This window comes from Mesitornis unicolor, unplaced genomic scaffold (assembly GCF_000695765.1).
Source record: "Mesitornis unicolor isolate BGI_N332 unplaced genomic scaffold, ASM69576v1 scaffold17338, whole genome shotgun sequence".
Lineage (NCBI taxonomy): Eukaryota > Metazoa > Chordata > Aves > Mesitornithiformes > Mesitornithidae > Mesitornis > Mesitornis unicolor.
The window spans coordinates 28,215-47,033 of record NW_010202968.1 but is presented as its reverse complement, the minus strand read 5'-3'; the positions used below and the strand labels follow the sequence as shown (position 1 = coordinate 47,033).

Genomic DNA, 18,819 nt, shown 5'->3' with positions numbered 1-18,819 from the left:
CAGATCATGTAAGTGCAAGGGATTCTGCCCCAGGCATCCATAAAGATCTGGTTTTTTCTGCAAGCCCACACTGAAGTTTCTACATAGCAGATAAGGGGTGAAACATAAAAAGACACTGAGTTTGTGTGCTATGGCTGGTGCACCAAACTATGTCTGCTCAAGCACATTTGCAGTCCCTTTCCAGCCTCGGAGTTTCCAGAAAACAGAAGTAAATGTGCGGAGGGACCAGAAACCTCTTAGCTCATGCAGCTGATGGCTGCCTAGTGCTAGCTTCCATTCCTCTGGGAAGCTGTTGCTCCTTTTGATGGGGAACACAACAGCCTTCCAAGTGCTGGGAAAGGATCTGGGGACTCACAGCATCTGTAAGACACGAGTACTACTACGTGCTCCCTGACTGAGGGCTCCTCTTCACTCCAGGTTTACCTCCAGGGAGCAACCACACAACACATCAGCATCTGAACCACTGTTCTTACTCGGAGTTAGGCACTTTTGGGGACGCATTCCGTGGTCCTTAGTGCTTCAGTGAGCTGAGCTACCTTATGACCTTACTTGTAGGCACTGTGTCATTTCAAGCACTGCAGGGGAGAAGGGAATATCAGAGGGTATGTGCCCTTCAGTGAAAAGGGCGTATGTATGCACTACAGAGATGGCAGGTTAATGGCTAAGGAATTGTGCTACCTGTTATCCTCATATAAGCAGCCACCTTGAATTAAAAGCAGTCACAGGGTAATGATCTGTATCTGGACTCTGTATCTGGATAAGGTTTGGATGACTCAGGTTAACAGTGTAGTAAAAATAAGCAGTCAATATACTTCATTAATAAGATCTCTTTCAACACCCAACTCAGGTTAGAATATAGTCCATAATCTTTCAATCTGAGCTTTGGTGAGAAATGTAGCAACTTACATTCTTCAGCTTTTGCTGAGGTGATTAATATGAATTAACACACCTAGGTGAGGAAACATGCCTGGTCTGAATCACTCGAAACTAGGATGGAAGAAAGCAAAACACATCAACCTAAGTGATCTTTGTTCCGCTAGGATGGAAAGCATCGTATTTTTCTCTCCCTTAAATGCAACTGACTGCAGTGAGCCGTATTTTCTAATGTACTGAAAGCCGCCACAGCTCCTACAGAAGTCAAAGCAGGCTGTGGAGGCTTCAAAACTCTGACAACCCCTGCAGTGCCCAGAATTCAGGTTACACCTGCCCAGCCAGGGCTATACTATAGCATTGTTGGTCCTTCCCAGATTCCTTGTAAGGAACATGCTGAATTCCCAGCTCATCTTTCTTTCTGTGAGTAATTATTTAACAGTATATTGCTGTTTCTACAGGCATTTAAATCTCTGCAGGGAAACAGATCCCCATAAGATCTTACACGGAAGCACTTTGATGATGTGCAGTGGCATCACTTCTGAACAATGTGGGCTGACAAAACAACATATGCTGTCTTTTCCCTAGATACAGGAAGTTTTCGAAGTGGCGCATAGGATCAACTGTGTCTTCTTTCAGTTAAAATCGCAGTGGTACGACTAACTTTCCTATACTCCCTGGAGAAAATCAACCCATGAATTCTGCCAATATTGCCAGGCACCAGACTTCAACAAGGACCCAGCCATCTGGAGAACTTCAACCAGTAAGAAGGTGAGGGCCAGAGGACAAGCCTGCTTCCTTGTCGTGAATGAAGCAGAAAGTAATGTAGCGATGGGAAAGGGAGTGGCCAGACTTGCCCTACCAAAAGCAGTTGCACAGTGAATCCCTGCATGAAGACAAGCACAGTCAACAATGAACAAGATCTGTAAACAAAATACTCCCTAGTGGTATTCAATGCAGAGTGCTGGGCACAGTTCATCTGCCTGTGCTGACCCATGCTTGCCATGCAATGTGAAGAGTGAAAAAGCAGCACAGAACAAATCCAGAGTACATGAGTTAACTTCCACCTGGGTCTTTAGTGATGTGCACCTTAAGCCATTCCCTCCTCCTGTCCTTCTCCCTGCTGCTCAGCAAGTGTAACCGCTCCTCAGGGCAGCAACGCTCGGCATGGAGTTCAAAGTCCTTCCTGCTGAATGGGAAGAGTAAGATCGATGTGGGCTGAACTGCCCAGGAGACAGATTGTACCTGGGGATCAAGGGCCACAGAACTGTGTCAATCTTCCACTCCCTTGCCACTCCCTGCTAAAAATAGTCTCTTCGTCTGGTTTCGTCACTAATGAAGGAGGGATTGTATTGTCCAGGGTAGATGCATGAGTGACGAGATCCAGGCAAACCAGTGTAGGGAGGATAAAGTCCATTTCTTTCCAGTTCAGGATTTCTCAGTCCAGTTGGCTGCATCAGAAAAAATAAATAAATAAAAAGGGCCTCATTCTCACACTCAAATCCTCCTTCAGGCACAGCCTTACTACCTTTTCCAGCACTTTCTTCAGTAGCTAGAAGGAACAATGTGATCACTAATTATATCTATTACCTAGAATGATTTTTACTGTGGGAGTTATGCATTGCCTGAAGGGATTACTCTGATGCAATCTACTTTCAACATCTTGCAAATTAGCAGACTTGAAGTTTACCTGGCTCCACCAAGAGCAATCTAAATGCACAGTTAATTTTTAATTCAAGAGAACTGTGCTGATGAGCTCAGGCATTGAAACAACTCTCATGAAAAGGATACTGTTCCAGAGCCATCCTGAAAGGAAACACTCCTAACAAATCAAAGTTAGTCTCCTGCTTTGAGTATTACCTGTGAGCACTTCTTTCTCCATTAAGTACCTACCTCTCCCAACATAGGCACTTGAGTTATATGTCAAATACAAAGTGACCTGACCTTCCTTTCTCTTCCCTTCTCTTACTTAAGTAAATCTCCTGGGAACACTTGGTTGAGGAACTTTGATGTCTAAGACCAAGACCATACAATCTGGGCACACATAATCCAGAATCCTTTCAATCAGTAAATAACATCAAGCCACCTGTTTTGATTTGTTACAGCACAGATCCATGTGAAGCCCCCATCACTTGCTCCTTGCTAAAAGGCTCTCTTTTCTAGCCACCAGAATAATAGAAGTCTTTAAAAATGTTTAAGAAATGCATTTTAACTTCCAAATCTCTCATTCTTACTGGAAGCAGGAAGGAGGATTATCTTCCTTCATGCTATATAACCCACTAAACTGGCTTACTGGAAAACCTGAAATACAAGCCAGAAAAAAGGTATTGCTCTCTGCTCTGTAAAGCAGGAGTCCAGAATGTGTGATTTGGGAGAAATCCTGCAACCTTCACTCACATGAGTAACCCACACACACCTGAAGAACATCCAGCATGTTGCTGTAGATGAGTGACAGATGATACACCAGCATCACAGCTCTGGATACAGACATTAGTAGATGGTCCCAATCATGAGAGCAGGTCTTGCACCTGTGTCTTACTCTGCCCTACACAGCCCATTACTTCTCCACCACTTCTTCCCTGACAGTTGTTCCCCCAGAGCTGAAGGGGTGCTCCTCACACAGCCTTCCTGTTGTACCAGAAAGCAGAAAAGTAGAAGGAAAAAGAGGTCCTCAGTGACCAGCACCTTCCCATCTTGGGGTGAAGTCCCCCAGGAAGAGGTCTCAACCTTCCAGCATCATCAATGAGGGCAGAAGGGAGAAAACTACTCACAAGGACCCCTAGCAGTCTGTCCAAAACATTTAACTCTCCTCTGCTCTAGGATCAGGTCTATTGGGCAACTACCAAAATGCTCCTAGACATTTCACTAGTGCTCTTCCTAATGACATCTCTTTGTGACATTCACCACATGTGTAATAGCTGGAGTCCAGCAGACTACCAATGCCTTGCTATCTATAGAAGCCATTTGCTTTGGTCTTTTATTTTGCAGGAATGAGCTCTGTCCTTCCAAAAATAAAGGAATGTATCTTTGCTGTACTGGGCACAAAGGGTTAATAGTTAAGCTATGGATAGATACCGAATAATACACATCTGTCATCTGCAACAGGTTCTTGGTGCTTCCGTTCTCCTGCATCTCGATGGTTTCTCTGCCCCACTCCTGTGCCCGGGGGTTCTTTGGATATTCAGCATATGGTGACATCTGGAAATCCCCACTCTTGAAAATGAGTTTACTTATGTCATTTTTATTCTTCCTGTTTAGAAAAGAATGAAGGAAACTGAAAACATACAACCTATCCTGCTATCTTGTATGCATTTTTGATGTGATCTCCGGAGATTTACTTCGTGTTATGAACCTTGACTGGGAATAAACATCACCTCTGAAGGGCTATAGTCCAATCTTCTGCTCTGAGGGAAGATCAGATATGAGGTCAAATCATGCTAATCAGGGCATTATCTGGTGAGATTTGAAATCTCCAAGGATGGAGATGGCATAACCTCTCTGAGCAACCTGTTCCACTGCCCTTTCACCCTCTTGATTAAAGAGTTTTTTTTTTATTTAGTTTGAACCTCTGCTGTTCCAAACTTATGCTTATGGCCCCTTAGAAATGTGTGCATTCATCTGAGTCAATGAAAAAGTCGTGGAAATCTAGGAAGAAAGGAAAAGGTATGGAGTCCCCATGCTATTCAAGTCTCCAAGTGCTTAACTATAGCACTTGTAGGCACAACATTAATTCCTAAGAAGGAAGGCTTGCCGGGGGCTGGTCTGAATGACACCTTTTTTTACTACTATGTCATATGAGTGGACTTTGGTGATGCTTCCAGTTTAAAGCAGAGTACCCTCCAGGACGTCACATAACCTGCCAAAGGCCAGGACCCACGAGAAGATCAGTCCATTCCTGCAGAGATCTGTACTCTAGGGCCTGGAGATGTAGTGGCCATCACACCTCCTGGCTGGAGCTCACTGACATGCCTCTGGCTCAAAACCTTAACCAGAGAGCTTTGAAATCCTAGATTTGGGGGCTAGAATGAGGGGGGAGGGGGTTACCATAAGGCAGCCCTTTTTCATAGGATCACAGGGGGTTGGAAGGGACCTCTGAAGAGCATCCAGACCAACCCCCCTGCTAGAGCATGATCACCCAGAGAAGATCACGCAGGAACACGTCCAGGCGGGTTTTGAATGTCTCCAGAGAAGGAGACTCCACAACCTCTCCGGACAGCCTGGTCTAGTGCTCTGGTACCCTCACAGTAAAGTTTTTCCTCATGTTTAAGTTGAGCCTCCGGTGTACTAGCAGTTTGTGACCATTTTTCATTATATTTAAATCACTAAGTAGAACATTCTCAGCAGCACATCTTGTCTCTAGTCTGAATCTATCCACTGATACAGGATGTGTGTACATGCCTGTGTGTTCATCTGAGAGGGAGACACACAGAGAGTGAGAGCATGTGCAGGACTTGTTCATAAAGGAAAATGGAAATAGCTATAATACACTCAAACATCACTTAAGCAATGGCCAGCAACCATTCCTGTTGCCTAAACTTCTTTCTACTTAGCTTATATTTCCTAGAGACCGGTCCCTGGCTGTCTTACAGCTCTGAGTGGGAAGGACTTCTTTGCCTCTCCATCCTTAGAGGATATGATTGCTGGGTGCATCCTTAAGAGAAACCAAGTTGAATTGCTTTAGTTTGGGTGCTGGAAAAAAGGAAGATAATGCCTCAGATGAAAGCACAAGAGACTTCAGTATCTCTGATTAACCCACTCACTCAGCTACCCTGTTTTGGTCCCTCAGGGTTCACGTGTGGAGCACTAAGTGTAGTGTAACCTGCTGAGAGGATGCCATGTGAGCCAGGACTGGCAGTAATACCTACCGACAGCAGGTGACAATCAGTGCTATGCCCATGATAAGCAGAAGTCCCCCTCCTGCAGCCGCGATCACCACCGTGATGAGCTGATATGCTACAGATGGAAAAGACAGAGACTCACTTAGAAACAGCCATGCGCTTGTAAATACTAATGTAAACATATCCACAGTCTTCATGCAAAGGGATTAACTCTTTATTTCCCAACTTTCCTCCCTCTGTAAGCAATATTGCCTTAAATTTTCAAGTGAAATGGATGGAGGTGGGGATCTCCTGCTGCAGGAAGAACAAGTTCTTGCTTCCTTAGGGAATGGATTCCCTTCACCGATTGATACAGAATAATTCAAATGATATTTCATGGATTCACCTCCAAATATCACACTTCAAGAGTACCCACTATGTGTGCTATCATGACAGAATTTCCAGAGAAAGGAGCTCTCCTTTCCTTAGGAGAAAACATTAAATCAACTTTGTCAAAGAAGGTCAATAAAATAATTATCAATGGAAAATTAAGCAAAAAACCCACTGACAAGAGTAGCATGTACCTACTGCATTTTAGACAGTCATTTGCAATTACTTGTTTCAAATTTCCCATTTCTGATGCTGTAGAAATAAAAAGAAACGAAGCTCAGTACTTACGGTTTCCACAGTTGAATCCACCTAAGCCAAACGGGCAGCTGGTAATAGAAAACAACAGGGAGTTTCAGCGGCTTAGTTGTGCCGATAGGTCACCAGAGCAACATGAATAAGGATGGTGGGGTAGGAGAAGGGCAGAACAGTCACCATACCTCACACAGGTCTCGTTTTCCAGCTTATATCCGTCTTCACAGGCTGAAAACACGAAAGAGAGAAGGGCCATGAGCACCGCGTAGTGGTGCAGGGGAGGCATTTCCCATCGCTGCTTCCCACCGCAGCCTCACCCTAAACAGCCTTGGGGACCGACAAACCGGTCTGCTGCTGGCACAGCAGGAGGTGATGCGCTCTGATGTGATGCAATATCTCCTCCGGTTTAGGCAAAACATGGCGCACTTAAATTCACCTCCCGCTGGCTTTGACGGGACCATTTTTGGCTTCCCGGCAGACCTAGCTCAAAACCTGGCACTGTGTGGGTAGCTGCTAACGTAATTCCCAGCTGAACCTCTTCTTGCCCAAATGGAAACTCACTGCACACTTGCATTGCTTCCCACAAAACAGCAGTGTAAAATATCTGCAAGTGCCTCCAGTTTCTGATTTGAAACCTCATTTAAACAGTGCTACTTTAGCATTGATTAACATTATTCATTACTTTTAAATGTTAGTACTGAAACAAAATGTTATGCAAACAGTCATGGTTAACCTAAAGTGGTATGTTATGTTTTGGCTCATGTCACCTTTTTTTTCTTTTCTTTCAAATTTGGAACTAAATCAAATTTTGAAATATCATATTTTACTACAGAATAGAAATTAAATATTTACTAGGTCTAAATAACCCAGAAAACTGCTATGTACAAAATGTTGCTAAAAAACTGAAAGCATCACTTTAAAATAAAATAAATTCTGTGCTTATGGACAGATATCACCTGAATTGTCTAAGAAAGTTATACTACTGTTCTGATGAACAGCAAAGATGATGATACTTTGGACATACAATTATAAGCTTTAAATTACTGATAAGGTCACCACTTTTCACAGAGGCCTTGAAGGTGGTTGCTCAAAGACCTGAGCAGGAGTGACACTGATGGAGTCACTTTGGGCAGAGGGACAAGCCAGGGCCAGCACATGCAGCCACCCTTGGGGGTCTGCAAGACATCATCCAGGTTCTGGGAAACCCCTGCAGTGCACTCCTCAGGGAATAAAACTAGATTGTGAAGTGAAAATAAAAATTGCTCATGGATTAGTTTTCCCCTTAAACACCATATGCTTAAAAATGGTGAGGCAGCAGCTCTCAAGCCATCTTCCCTCTGCCTTGCTCTCTAGCTGTAGAGATAACCCACAGCTGAAAGCTCAAGGCGCTCTTTAACTCCAGCAAGTGCAAGGAAACCTGCAGGGACAAGCAGGGGCTTCCAGCAGAGGTCCCAGATAAATCACAGCAAAGCCCTCTCCTCCTCCTCCGCTGCTCCCAGCACCTCAGGTGCTGTTTCCCTTCTGCCACAGCCTATTTTCAGAAACACTTAGCACAGGAGGTGAGGAAAGAAGAAAAGAAGGACAAACATGTAATGTTGTCTATTAGGATGGGCTGGCAATATCACAGTAAACCGAGAGAGAGCAGTAGTATTCTGGCTGGGTTCAGGAGTTTATGGCTCTTCCAGCACCAGTAACAAGTGCCAGCAGGGAGCAATGTGACTGTGACCTCCCCCTCATAATACAGGTCACAGAGCTTCCCTAAATTTAATCCCAGTTTCAAATCAAATAGTTGAACCAGAGCTACATTTTAGAGAATCATCCAAGATTGATTTTAATGTTTTCAGTGACAGTCAATCAACCACAACCCTAGGTCAGATGCTCATAAAGTTAATCTCCCCAGCCACTAAAAACATTCATCTTCTTTCTGGTCTGAATTATCCCAGTGTCAAATTCCAGTCTTTGGACACTTTCTTGCTAGGCTGGGAAAGGTTATATGATCACATTTCTCCTCCTCACCATCAAATCACTCCTTTGCCTTTAATAAAGCCAAGTTCACCAAGATTTTTGAGTCTCCCTGGTTATTGCAGCTTTTCTCTGAATACTCACAGGTTGTCCTTGGACCTTTTAATTTCTGGTTCCCAGAAATAGATGTCAAAAGCCCAGCAATAATAAAACTTCCCCTCTTCTGCCTGCCTGTGCCCCCTAAATGCACCTAGGAACCATATTAGCCTTACAAGCCAGAGCTGGGGACCTCTTCTTTACCCACCAGGCCCTCTTGGCAGCTCTGCCCAAGTCTCTGCTTTCCAGGAGACACAACCCGCAGTGTTCCTGGCACTCTGCTCTTAGCTGCCTGGCTTTGCTTGTTGTTATATTGAAATACTGTTTACCTATGTATAATTTCTAAGCATCTCATGTCACTAAGTATGCCATTTTCCCTGCAGGGTGGGTGTGTGTGTGCAGGTGAGTGATGCACCCACATCATGAATATTGCAGCTCTCAGCACAGACTTGCCACAGCAACTGGCACAGATGATGATGGGGAGTCTGATGTCCACAATAGGTGGTCTTGCACCCCTTTCTCTGCCCTATATAGCCTCCCTACTTCTCCACTACCTCTTTCACCCCATTTATTCCTCCAGAGCTGGGGATGGGGAGGGTGAGGCTCTTTACATACCCCCCACTGCATCTCATCATGATGCTATTTGCACTGGATTTTTTTCTCTCTCTCTAAGACGGTTTCTTTGAAGTCAAGGAAGAGATCAGAGGTAACTGGACAAGAATTAAGAGTTTCAGTCAACCTACAGGCAGGGCAAGAGTAGTAAATCCTAAATGATCCTTGCCTGGCTCATTCATAACACAAAGGCATTAGCAAAATGGGACTCGATGGGTTGCTCCTTTCTCTCGCTAACAAAAGCAGAACGAAAACATTATGGAGTGAACATTTTACCAATGTGAGTCATGGGATCAGGCAGTAACGAAACATACTGCTAAACATTTCCTAAAGAAAGATAGTGGTGTAAAAATTCTGAGATTGTTTAGTCTGGAGAAGAGGAGGCTGAGGGGAGACCTTATCACTCTCTACCTGAAAGGAGGTTGTAGTGAGGTGGGTGTTGGCCTCTTCTCTCACACAACAAGCAATAGGACAAGAGGAAATAGCCTCAAGTTGTGCCAGTGGAGGTTCAGATTTGGAAAAAATTATTTACTGAAAAAGTGGTCAAACGCTGGAGCAGGCTGCCCAGGGACGTGATGGAGTCACCATCCCTGGAGGTGTTCAAAAATGTGTACATGTGGCACTTCAGGACATGGTTTAGTGGGCATGGTGGCACTGGGTTGACGGTTGGACTTGATGATCCTGGAGGTCTTTTCCAACATTAATGATTCTGTGACTCTATGCAGTGAAGGGGAGGGAGGCATCACCTTGACAGCTCCCTGGAGCTGCCCTGTGTACGCCAGTGTCAGCCCCAGCCTCAGCCTGCTCCATCTGTGTTGGGAAGGGCTGGAGGAGCCTGCAGGCAGATACTGGAGTGCAGCCTGATCTCAGTCCCTCAGCCCTAGCCAAGTAACATTCTCAGGGCACACGAACCTCGAGCAGTCTCAAAGCTGGAGCTCTGCCCTGGGCAGGAGCAGTCCCAGGACCTCTCTGGCACACAGCTCTCGGGTCAGGAGGCTACAGGGGTGGTGAAGAGGAAAAGCAAGATCCTGAACATGCATCTCTGTCTTACTTAAATGCTTGGTGCTTAAGTCTTTTCCTCTCCCCACCCTGCCTTTTCCTGCCACTTTGCTTTCTCCTCTGGCATCTTTCCTGCTCCTCTGAAAATCTCCCAGGAGAGCTCGCACTGCCACAGTCACTCAGCCAGCATTCAAACACAAGCAGGGAACAGATGAAAGGCTTGAGCATCAGGGGCCAAGCAAAGCCATCGAGTTGTGCTTTTCTACTTGGGATTCCTTTGCCTTTGCCTTCCTGAAAGAGACTCAGGGGTCTCTTTGGAAACCTGCTTTGCTGCTCTTTGCTTAGCTCTGGATATGCTCTGTACTAGCAAAACCAGCATACCCTGGAAAAGCTGGCACAATGTGTTTATTGACCTGTTTCTAAAACAGTCCTGAAAATACTGGGAAGGTTGAAGACCAGCAACAACCCAGAGACAACCAAACTGCACACTGAGTGGTACCACAACCAAAATTTTGAAATTCCTGTGGCTCAGAGACCAAATCCTTGGTCCAGAGGATGCTTTTTCCAGCATGCCCCAGGGGACAGACACTGCAGGGCAGGACAGAACAACAAGGCAGGTCAGGCTGACCCCCTGTGCCCCAGCAGCTCTCCCAGCCGCACACGCCTTCCCACAGGGGAGACCGGACAGGGCAGCACAATGGCCATTTCCCTCTTTGCAAATATTATAATTGGAGTTACGGCACCACATTTTTGTGACCCACAATGAGGGTCGGATGCTCAGGGGGCCTTGGTTCCTGTTTAGTCACTAAGAGGGCAGAAAGTTTCAAAGATCCTGACATATTGTATGCTATATTTATCAGAAAATAGCCCCAAGTATCAGACAAAGGCTATAGCTTGGCTTTTGAAAAAGCCTTTCAAAATCCCAACCACCTGGCTTACCCAGATGGGAACAAAGTGATGCTGAAAATCTGGTGTTTTGCCAGAGCAAAACCATGCAGTTGATGCTACCCTCACACCATTGCACTGCAGCTTAAAACCTACATAAACCCTGTCCCTCAGACACTCTCAAGCTGGACAAGAAGATGTTTCCTACTGTGAGCAGAGAGCTGAAGGGGGAATTGAGGCCTCACTGTGTCCAGGTAGGGGTTTTATATTTTGCACAGCAAACAAGACCCACAAGTAGGGAGTAACCATATATACAAGTTGTTAGATCTCTTAACCCTCTGCAACCACTGCATCCGAGCGTCTCACAGCCTTTCAGCTAATTATCTTCACAACAGTGCTTGGCAAGGGACACGAGTAAGAAAAGTTACCCTGCATCCCCACCATTCACGATGGAGCAAGAATTGGGCAAAAGCCTCCCAGGTTTCACCTCAGCTTCCCATTGACTACATAAGCCCTTCTCTGCCTCTCAGGAGTCAGATGGTCACTATTTCCTAACAGAAATCTCTCCTCCAACATACAAGATGAAGGAAGGGAAGGAAAGCACAACAGAGAAAGGTTTTCCCTGGAGCTGCAAAGCAGAGGAGAGGCAGGACCACGACACAAGACCCAGACATGTCCATCTCTGAGATGTCCATCCCAGAGCCTGCAGCACACAGGTTATTTTCAGGCACATTTTTCTCACTCTCTGATCAGATTTGGAATCAACAAAACATCTCCTCCTATTTCAACAGCAACCCAGCAGACACTGCCAGAAGCAATATATAATCACTACTGCAATTCTTATTGATATGTCATCAGAAAACTGCATTTCTTAAGAAGTCCTACAACAACCGTTGGAACTAGGGAATGGACACTCTGATCCTACAGAAGTCATTTTGACCACTGGCACTCGGACAAAGACCTTGTTTAAAATATAGCAAAACCAGATTTCATGATCCAAGGAGTAGCTAAAAAATAACATAACCCTTAATCTTAAAATTCCTATTAGGAACTCAGCTGAAAAATAAATTAACAATTATTTTCAGATACTTATTTTAAACATATTGATGATATATTAATATAAGCTCATGAGTTTAAAGCACTTCTCCTAAGTTCGCTGAGAGTTCAGACAAAATCAAAACAGGCAGAGCCGCACGTCATCTCTTCTTTGTGCCACTGAACTGGAGCCCAAAGCAGCCGGGCCCCTTTTTCCCTCTTCTCGATCACTGTGACTCACAGCGTGCTCCAGAAAGAGATAATATTATTCCTAGAGGGAGACTGTATCTTCAGCGTCTGCTGAAAAGTCCCCTACCTAAATAAAAGAAACTTGAGCAACTAATATTTATTCATAATATGGAGCTTCTTGCGTGCACACTGATAACACACACACACACACACACACACTCACTTCCACTGGAACAAAAAGTTTAAGCAAAATTCAGGCAAAATACACCACAAAAAGAGCAATACCTCTGCAGGAGTGGTCCATCTTGTTGTATTTGAAGTACCCACTTTTGCACTGGCAGAGTGCAACCCCATCAAAGTCGGTGCATTCAGAAGTTTCCTTGTCGCATTCAGGGTCTTTCTGCTTGCACAAGCTGCCAACTGTTGGGAAGAGGCAGCCAACGTCAGTTGCTTTCATATTTTATTATTTTAAATTAAATAATACTTGTTCCATTAGCAGACAGTCAATATCAAACTCTGTCACTGTTTCTTGCGTATCTACTGTGGTTTGTACAGGTAAATAGAGGGGGCGAATAATATATGCTTCAGCTCGGGGGCAAAAAGGGAAATGAAAAAGAAAAATTTGGCTTGGTTCATGCTAAAACACGTTCACCCCGAGACAGTACAACAAATCAATTTTTAAGTTTATATCAAGCAAAACATTTTGCTCAGCCCAAAACAACTTTTTTCCATTTCAGTATTAAGCACTGGATTTTTTCAGACAAAGAACTTGTCCTTTCATTTACATTACTTTGAAGCAGTGTTTTACTTTAGAAAGTCAGATCTGTTACAATGAGCATTGAGCAAAACCGTGGGTAAATGATGGAAATTGTGTCACTGAATTTACATTTTTTTACTGGGAGGTCAGACTAAATGGAATGAAGAAATGAAAAAAATATTAATGAGAAATGGGATTTTATGGAAAACGTGTCACTCATTTGGCACTCACCTTTTATAAACCTCCCCCTGCTGGATCCATCGTCTTTTATTTTAAGTACTTACATAAGAACACAATTTGTTTCTTTTTCTGCTCATTTCAAGTTAGAAAAAGACTTTACCAGAGTCACTGTACCACAGGTAACAGCTAGATACAGTCTGAGCAGGTCTACCAAAATAATTTAATTTAATCCATGGTGGAGTGTGGCTTTAAAATATGGCACGTTAAAATAAAAGCCCATGCTAAACTTCTCAACTTTTGTTGAGAAAAAGTTGTGTTTACTTTGCTAAAATGACCCAAAGGGTTTACCACTAGACCCAGACTAAATGCTGCTGTCTTGCATCGTCATAGACAAACTCTGAAACCTTGAACCCAAACTTCCTTGCAGGAGCCCATCTTTCAAGGGTGCTCACTCCCTGCACCCAGCTGGTACCTCTCATGGTTCCATCTCCTTTACTGCTCCCCTAGAAAGCGAGGGCTGGGAGATGCAAGGCACAGGGCCACCAACACTGACCAAGTCCACCTGGAGAAGGTCCTGCACAACACTGAGGTGCTTCTCCAGGTCCCTGTGCTGCACTCACGTTCCCCTTTGGCAGGCAGAGGATTCAGTACAGAAATCAAAAGCTCTTAATTGCAAACTATCTTTACACTCCTGTGTAGCCTCCAGCAGCTCTAATTGACCTGACTGGGGGCTTGTCTCTTGGCTTTCAAGCTATTTCCCCTGCTCCCAGCTGCGTGGGTGGAATAAAACTTAAGGTTTTTTGATCTGGCCAGAGCCCAGTGTCACATCCCAGAGATGAAAGGCTGCCCTACAATGCCTCTAATCCTGTGTTGTGCCATGTTTTCACAGAGAGGCAGAATTCTCACACTTGTGGCAAAGATAAGGCTCGAGATCTGCATCCCTTTTGTACTGCGGGGCTCTTAAGATGAATCCCATTTAAAGAAGATAAAAAAGATTCAGAAGGATTTTTCCAAACACCAAAATCTGTCTCCTCCTGTTATAAAAGAGGCCAAATAAAACATTCCTTTCATCCCTTCCCATTACAGTCCCTCCAGATGTTATTTACCTCTGTGGAGTGGTTTCAAGCTGGAGATGAACTGGCAGGTGTCAGTGGGGGATTTGCAAGCTCGAATGTAGCTTTTCACACTGCTGACAATGTCGTAGAAAGTCACATTGGATGCTAAAGAGAACGTGGATTGCACTGAAACATGCACAAAATTTGCCTCCCTAACAGAAAACAAAATAAAACAGCCCTGAGTACCACTGGTCAGTCTGATGTCATAGTTAGCACCTTATTATATATAGGACTCTTACTAACACAAGCAATGCTTCACACAGACACAATATTGCATGCATACTGGAACAGCCATGAATCATAACAGACCTTAAAAACAAGACAAACTTACACGCAGAGAGGTAAATCTGGGGCTGGGCAGCCCCAAATAGCTCACTTTGAGACCAGCCACAAAACCCTCCTGAGCAGCTTGCAAACCTGACCCCAGGCTGCTCAGGCCAGGAGGAGGGGACTGGGTGAGCTGGGCAAGGTGGTCAGGCACCTCCCATGCCCTGCGTTACCAACAGGCTGGACTGCACCATGCCCAGCACCGACTCAAAGTAGGGACTGTGAATCTCAAGTCGAACACCCCAAATTTTCAAGTTTCTCACTCCTCCCTTGGTAGCTTTAGCCTTACCTGGTTGCCTTAACTGCTGAGCGGTGGTACCCTGGCAAGCCTGACAGCGATGCATCGAGCTGCAAGGAAGGAGAGAGCAGCTGTTAGTGTCCCGAGGGATGATGGAGGAAGGCAGCCCAGTGGGATGCAGCACGGGATGGCCCTCCTGGGTCATCAGCACCATCCCCTGCAGTCACCAGAGCTGCCTGCTGAGGCCAAGGGGGCTCTGAGCACCCCATCTGCTCAGTAAGAAAGATATGCTGTCCTATTGCCAGCAAGGGATGGCTGCAGTCACCATCACACAGCCTTGGGGGTTTTGACAAGAGCATCTGTCTCACTCCCAAGGCAGAGGACGAGACAGAAACCAAAGGAGAGGGAGCTCCATGTGAGCCTGAACAAAAAGTGGCACCCTTGGAGACTCTGCATCTTCTAAGGAGCCTCCCTCTATCCGGATCCATGCAGTTGTTTGTGCTCACTCCCCGGCCCAAGCCATGCTGGCAGCATTGGGGATAACTCATTCCAACTCTCCATCCTTTGGTGACATGTCCAACCCACCTACTCCAGAAAGAGTTGGGATGAACTGCAGCCAGCCCAGGAGCTGGTAACAGGACAAACTCATGCATGCAATGACCTGGCTAAATAACGCACAGGGATGTACCTATCCCCATCCCAGGGGACTTTTGGAAGAAACTGAAGGCACAGCATATGGGGAAGCCACCAGCTGGCCCAAGGCTTGCTCTGAACTGACCGAAGACCATGTGGTTGCAATAGCATGGCTGGGAAACCCCACCAAGAAGAAGGTATGTTTGGTTGGGCACTGCTGCTGTGCTTCATCCCACAAGGTTTGACTAAGAGCAAGGTGACACCAGCTGCAGCCCAACTCACCCTGGCCCCTGTGAGATTTATTGATGAATGATGAAAGCCAGAGTTACTGTTCTAATGTCTGAGCGTGGAGGAGCACTAATGCCCTTTCAAAGCCAGGAAAAAGCAATGCAGCCAGAAGACACTAGGAAACCATGGAGGCTACAGAATTGTGACTCCAGCCCCACTACTTCACAGAAAGGGCTGCAAGATTTTCTGGGCAGATGTGCTCTCTTTAGGAGCAGATCTCTCCACTGCTGATTTGACAGCCTGGGCAGGGCAGGGGAGAGAAGAGTGCTGGGATTTAAAAGCATACATCTTACCAGTCCTACCTGCACCAGACTGGGATGGTTCAATGACTATAAAGGCTAAATCCACACTACAGAGGCTCATGGCTTCCCATGAAAAGAGGAGCAAAGGGGACCTGTCCCATCAGCATCACCACTGTCCCAGCAGCGACACTCACCATCGCCAGGATTTCACCCTCGATGTGGAGAAGCTCTGTGTACTTTCCATGGGTAATATTAAGTTTCAGGGGGACCTGGCCGATAAATATTCTTACTGAAAAGGAGAGTAAGACAAGTCAGTTTGAACATTTGTCTCCATGCTACGTGTAGCTGCAGCCTCATCCTCCTTATACAAGAGACTGTCTGCATGGAAAACCCCTTCAGGCAGTGGACAGAAAACTCAATTCTGAGAGTCACTGTCCCAGCAAAGCAAAGACCTGGCCTTGGGACTTTTTTCCCAAGCGTTGCTGCAACGTTCCCACAGCCCCAGTCAAATTCCAGAGCTTGATGCTACTGAACAGTCAGCATTTCCCCATAGCATTCATATATTTCTTACAGAAACACAGACTAATTTAAAAGGATCCCTGAACACAGAGAGAGTAAATTTAGTAACAAGACAGTTTCAGGTACCAAAGCTATTTTTAATACTTTGGGGTAAAGGTGTCAAATCTCTTACCACTCTCTGCAATGGAAGGAAAGCAAGTCAAAATAAAGCACTGCAGAAAGGACATTTTCATTTTTCAAACTGTTGGACAGAATGAGCAATGACATTTGAAAAGAGGTCCAAAAGATGCATTTTTCCATGCTTAGAATCATTTTTGATTCATAGCAACAGAATGCAATAATCTGAGTTGTCCAGATTCAGAGAGATAATATCCCTAAATCTTGTATTAAGTGTCATGAGATACTCGGTGGAAATGAGAACACAGAGCTCCAGTTTTATGTTCCACCAGAAAAACAAATACGGTTGCAGATAACATTATAAAGCCTCCAATTCTTTTTTCCCATTTTTTCCCCATCCACAAAGCCTATCTCCACCATAGATTTTATATCAGATAGCTCTAATGTAACAACTCTGGGTAAAAATAAGATGAGAATCACCTTCACAGTATTTACATAATCTGCCCATATCCCAGTTCAAGACATAATCAAAACAACTCTCTAAATTAGAAGCTGACACATTCCAACTCAAAGAAATGTTTCAAAACACCCTTCAGGGACACCTCACTCATGTTTCCCTAGCAAAATTTCCATGCCTCTAATCCTCACTGATTCAGGGTCAGAAGAAACTCGAGCAAAACAAATTCCCCTTTACAATGGGACATTGTGAGACCTTAAGACTGAGAGTCCTCTCATAGAAAGGAGGGGGTCAGAACCTGAGCCCCAGCTAATAACTGTGCTGCATGAAAAATGCTAAAGGTACAAAACAAGATCTTGATCTTACAAAGATTTTCATGGCTGCTTAATTTTCCACACATGGCCAAACTTACTGCAGCCAGGTTACACAATAGCCCCACTCACTTCACCCATGCCAACCACCATCGTGAGGCTCTGCAGGGCTGGGAGCTGCTGCATGCCTTCTGGGGGGCTGCACAACATTTTAGGAACAGAAAGGACACATCTATCCTTACTAACAAGCCAGATCCCACTGCTCTGTTGCTGTGTTTTTAAGAAACCCCCAGATATCACTGTGCCTGCTCCCCAGGGCACCCCAACACGACAGGCATTAGGCCTTGCACTTGTATAAACACCAAGAGGCTCTTGTTAAAAGTTGTGGCTGGGAGGAACATTAAGCTCCTGAACTAGTCTTAGCCTAGGTTAATTTAGTTTAGAAGATTACAGATAATAATTTCCATCTTTTTCTCCCCCAGTTTTGCACTTTTGTTTTCTTACCTAGATTGCACTTTCCTTTTTCCAGCTCATATCCGAGAGGACACTGACAGGTATAGGAGCCACGGGTGCTGTTGCAGGTGGCCAGTGCCGGACAAGGGTTGGAAAGGCATTTATCCACATCTACAAAACCAGAAAATTACCAACCAGGCTATAGTTACAGAATCACAGAAATCATCAACTGTTGGGCTAAAAAAGATCAACCTGACTCCTCTTCTGTGACCCCCTGAGCATTATCACATGTTTCATTGCATCATTTGCACTTACTGTTTATCCTGTTCTTAATTATTCTGTTGGAGCTGAAAGAATAAATACAAATCACTTGCTCTTGAATATTCATTCAAAAACCCTTGGGATCCAATGCTGATCTACACTCATATGAACACCCAGTGTGTCTACAGCACTGCTCACCTGCAGATCTCAGGGTGTTTTTCAAAGACAAACAACCCTACAGTTACAGATGAAAAGACCAAAGAAGGGGCCTCAGCAGCCAGAGGTAGACATAGGAGCACGAGCTCCTTCACCAAAGTCCTTCCCTTTCCATCCAAGCCCTGTTTCCATGATCCAAAGCCCGTGCTTGGACACCAATGCAGTCTGTAGATTACCCAGTGATGGTGTAGGCAGCCCTGGTTGCTCTCACCTCCTTTACTGAGGCTGCAGCCTCCCCCATGCCAGACTGGGGATGCCCACAGCAGTGATACCTGCCCGTGCCACCACTTGTAATGCACGTCCCGCTGGGAAGTGCGGCTGCCTCACCATCAGCAAGAAGGAGATTTGGTGTCTCTGATCTAAGCAGCCAGAAATGAGTGGGCATATTTTAAAAAGTTGGCTTTCACTTTACCATCCTTCAGTTTGTACAGTGAGGACCAGAGCAGCTTTTTCTCTTGCAGCGGTGAGTGCCCACATACAAAGCATCATGTCCAGGCATATTTTGGCAAAACTTGATATTTAAAGGAAAGAGTAACTTGGCAAAAGTGTGAATCAGTTGGCAAAAAAAGGATGTGTTACATTAGGTTTTGATTTAGAA

The 18,819-nt window shown here is 45.1% G+C and overlaps 1 protein-coding gene across 1 annotated transcript in view; it reads right to left on the bottom strand.

Moving 5' to 3' along the window:
* Positions 1–2,171: 2,171 nt before the first annotated feature.
* The window catches only part of HEG1 (heart development protein with EGF-like domains 1), a gene marked incomplete at its 5' end in the record, with an annotated part of 29,466 nt that continues 12,818 nt past the window's right edge, over positions 2,172–18,819 (bottom strand). The window contains 10 exons of the mRNA XM_010190571.1: positions 2,172–2,321; positions 3,946–4,120; positions 5,736–5,823; positions 6,366–6,403; positions 6,515–6,557; positions 12,393–12,527; positions 14,151–14,311; positions 14,776–14,834; positions 16,082–16,176; positions 17,796–17,915. Of these exons, the coding sequence (XP_010188873.1) occupies positions 2,172–2,321; positions 3,946–4,120; positions 5,736–5,823; positions 6,366–6,403; positions 6,515–6,557; positions 12,393–12,527; positions 14,151–14,311; positions 14,776–14,834; positions 16,082–16,176; positions 17,796–17,915 (1,064 nt within the window). The remainder of the gene's footprint in view (positions 2,322–3,945; positions 4,121–5,735; positions 5,824–6,365; positions 6,404–6,514; positions 6,558–12,392; positions 12,528–14,150; positions 14,312–14,775; positions 14,835–16,081; positions 16,177–17,795; positions 17,916–18,819) is intronic.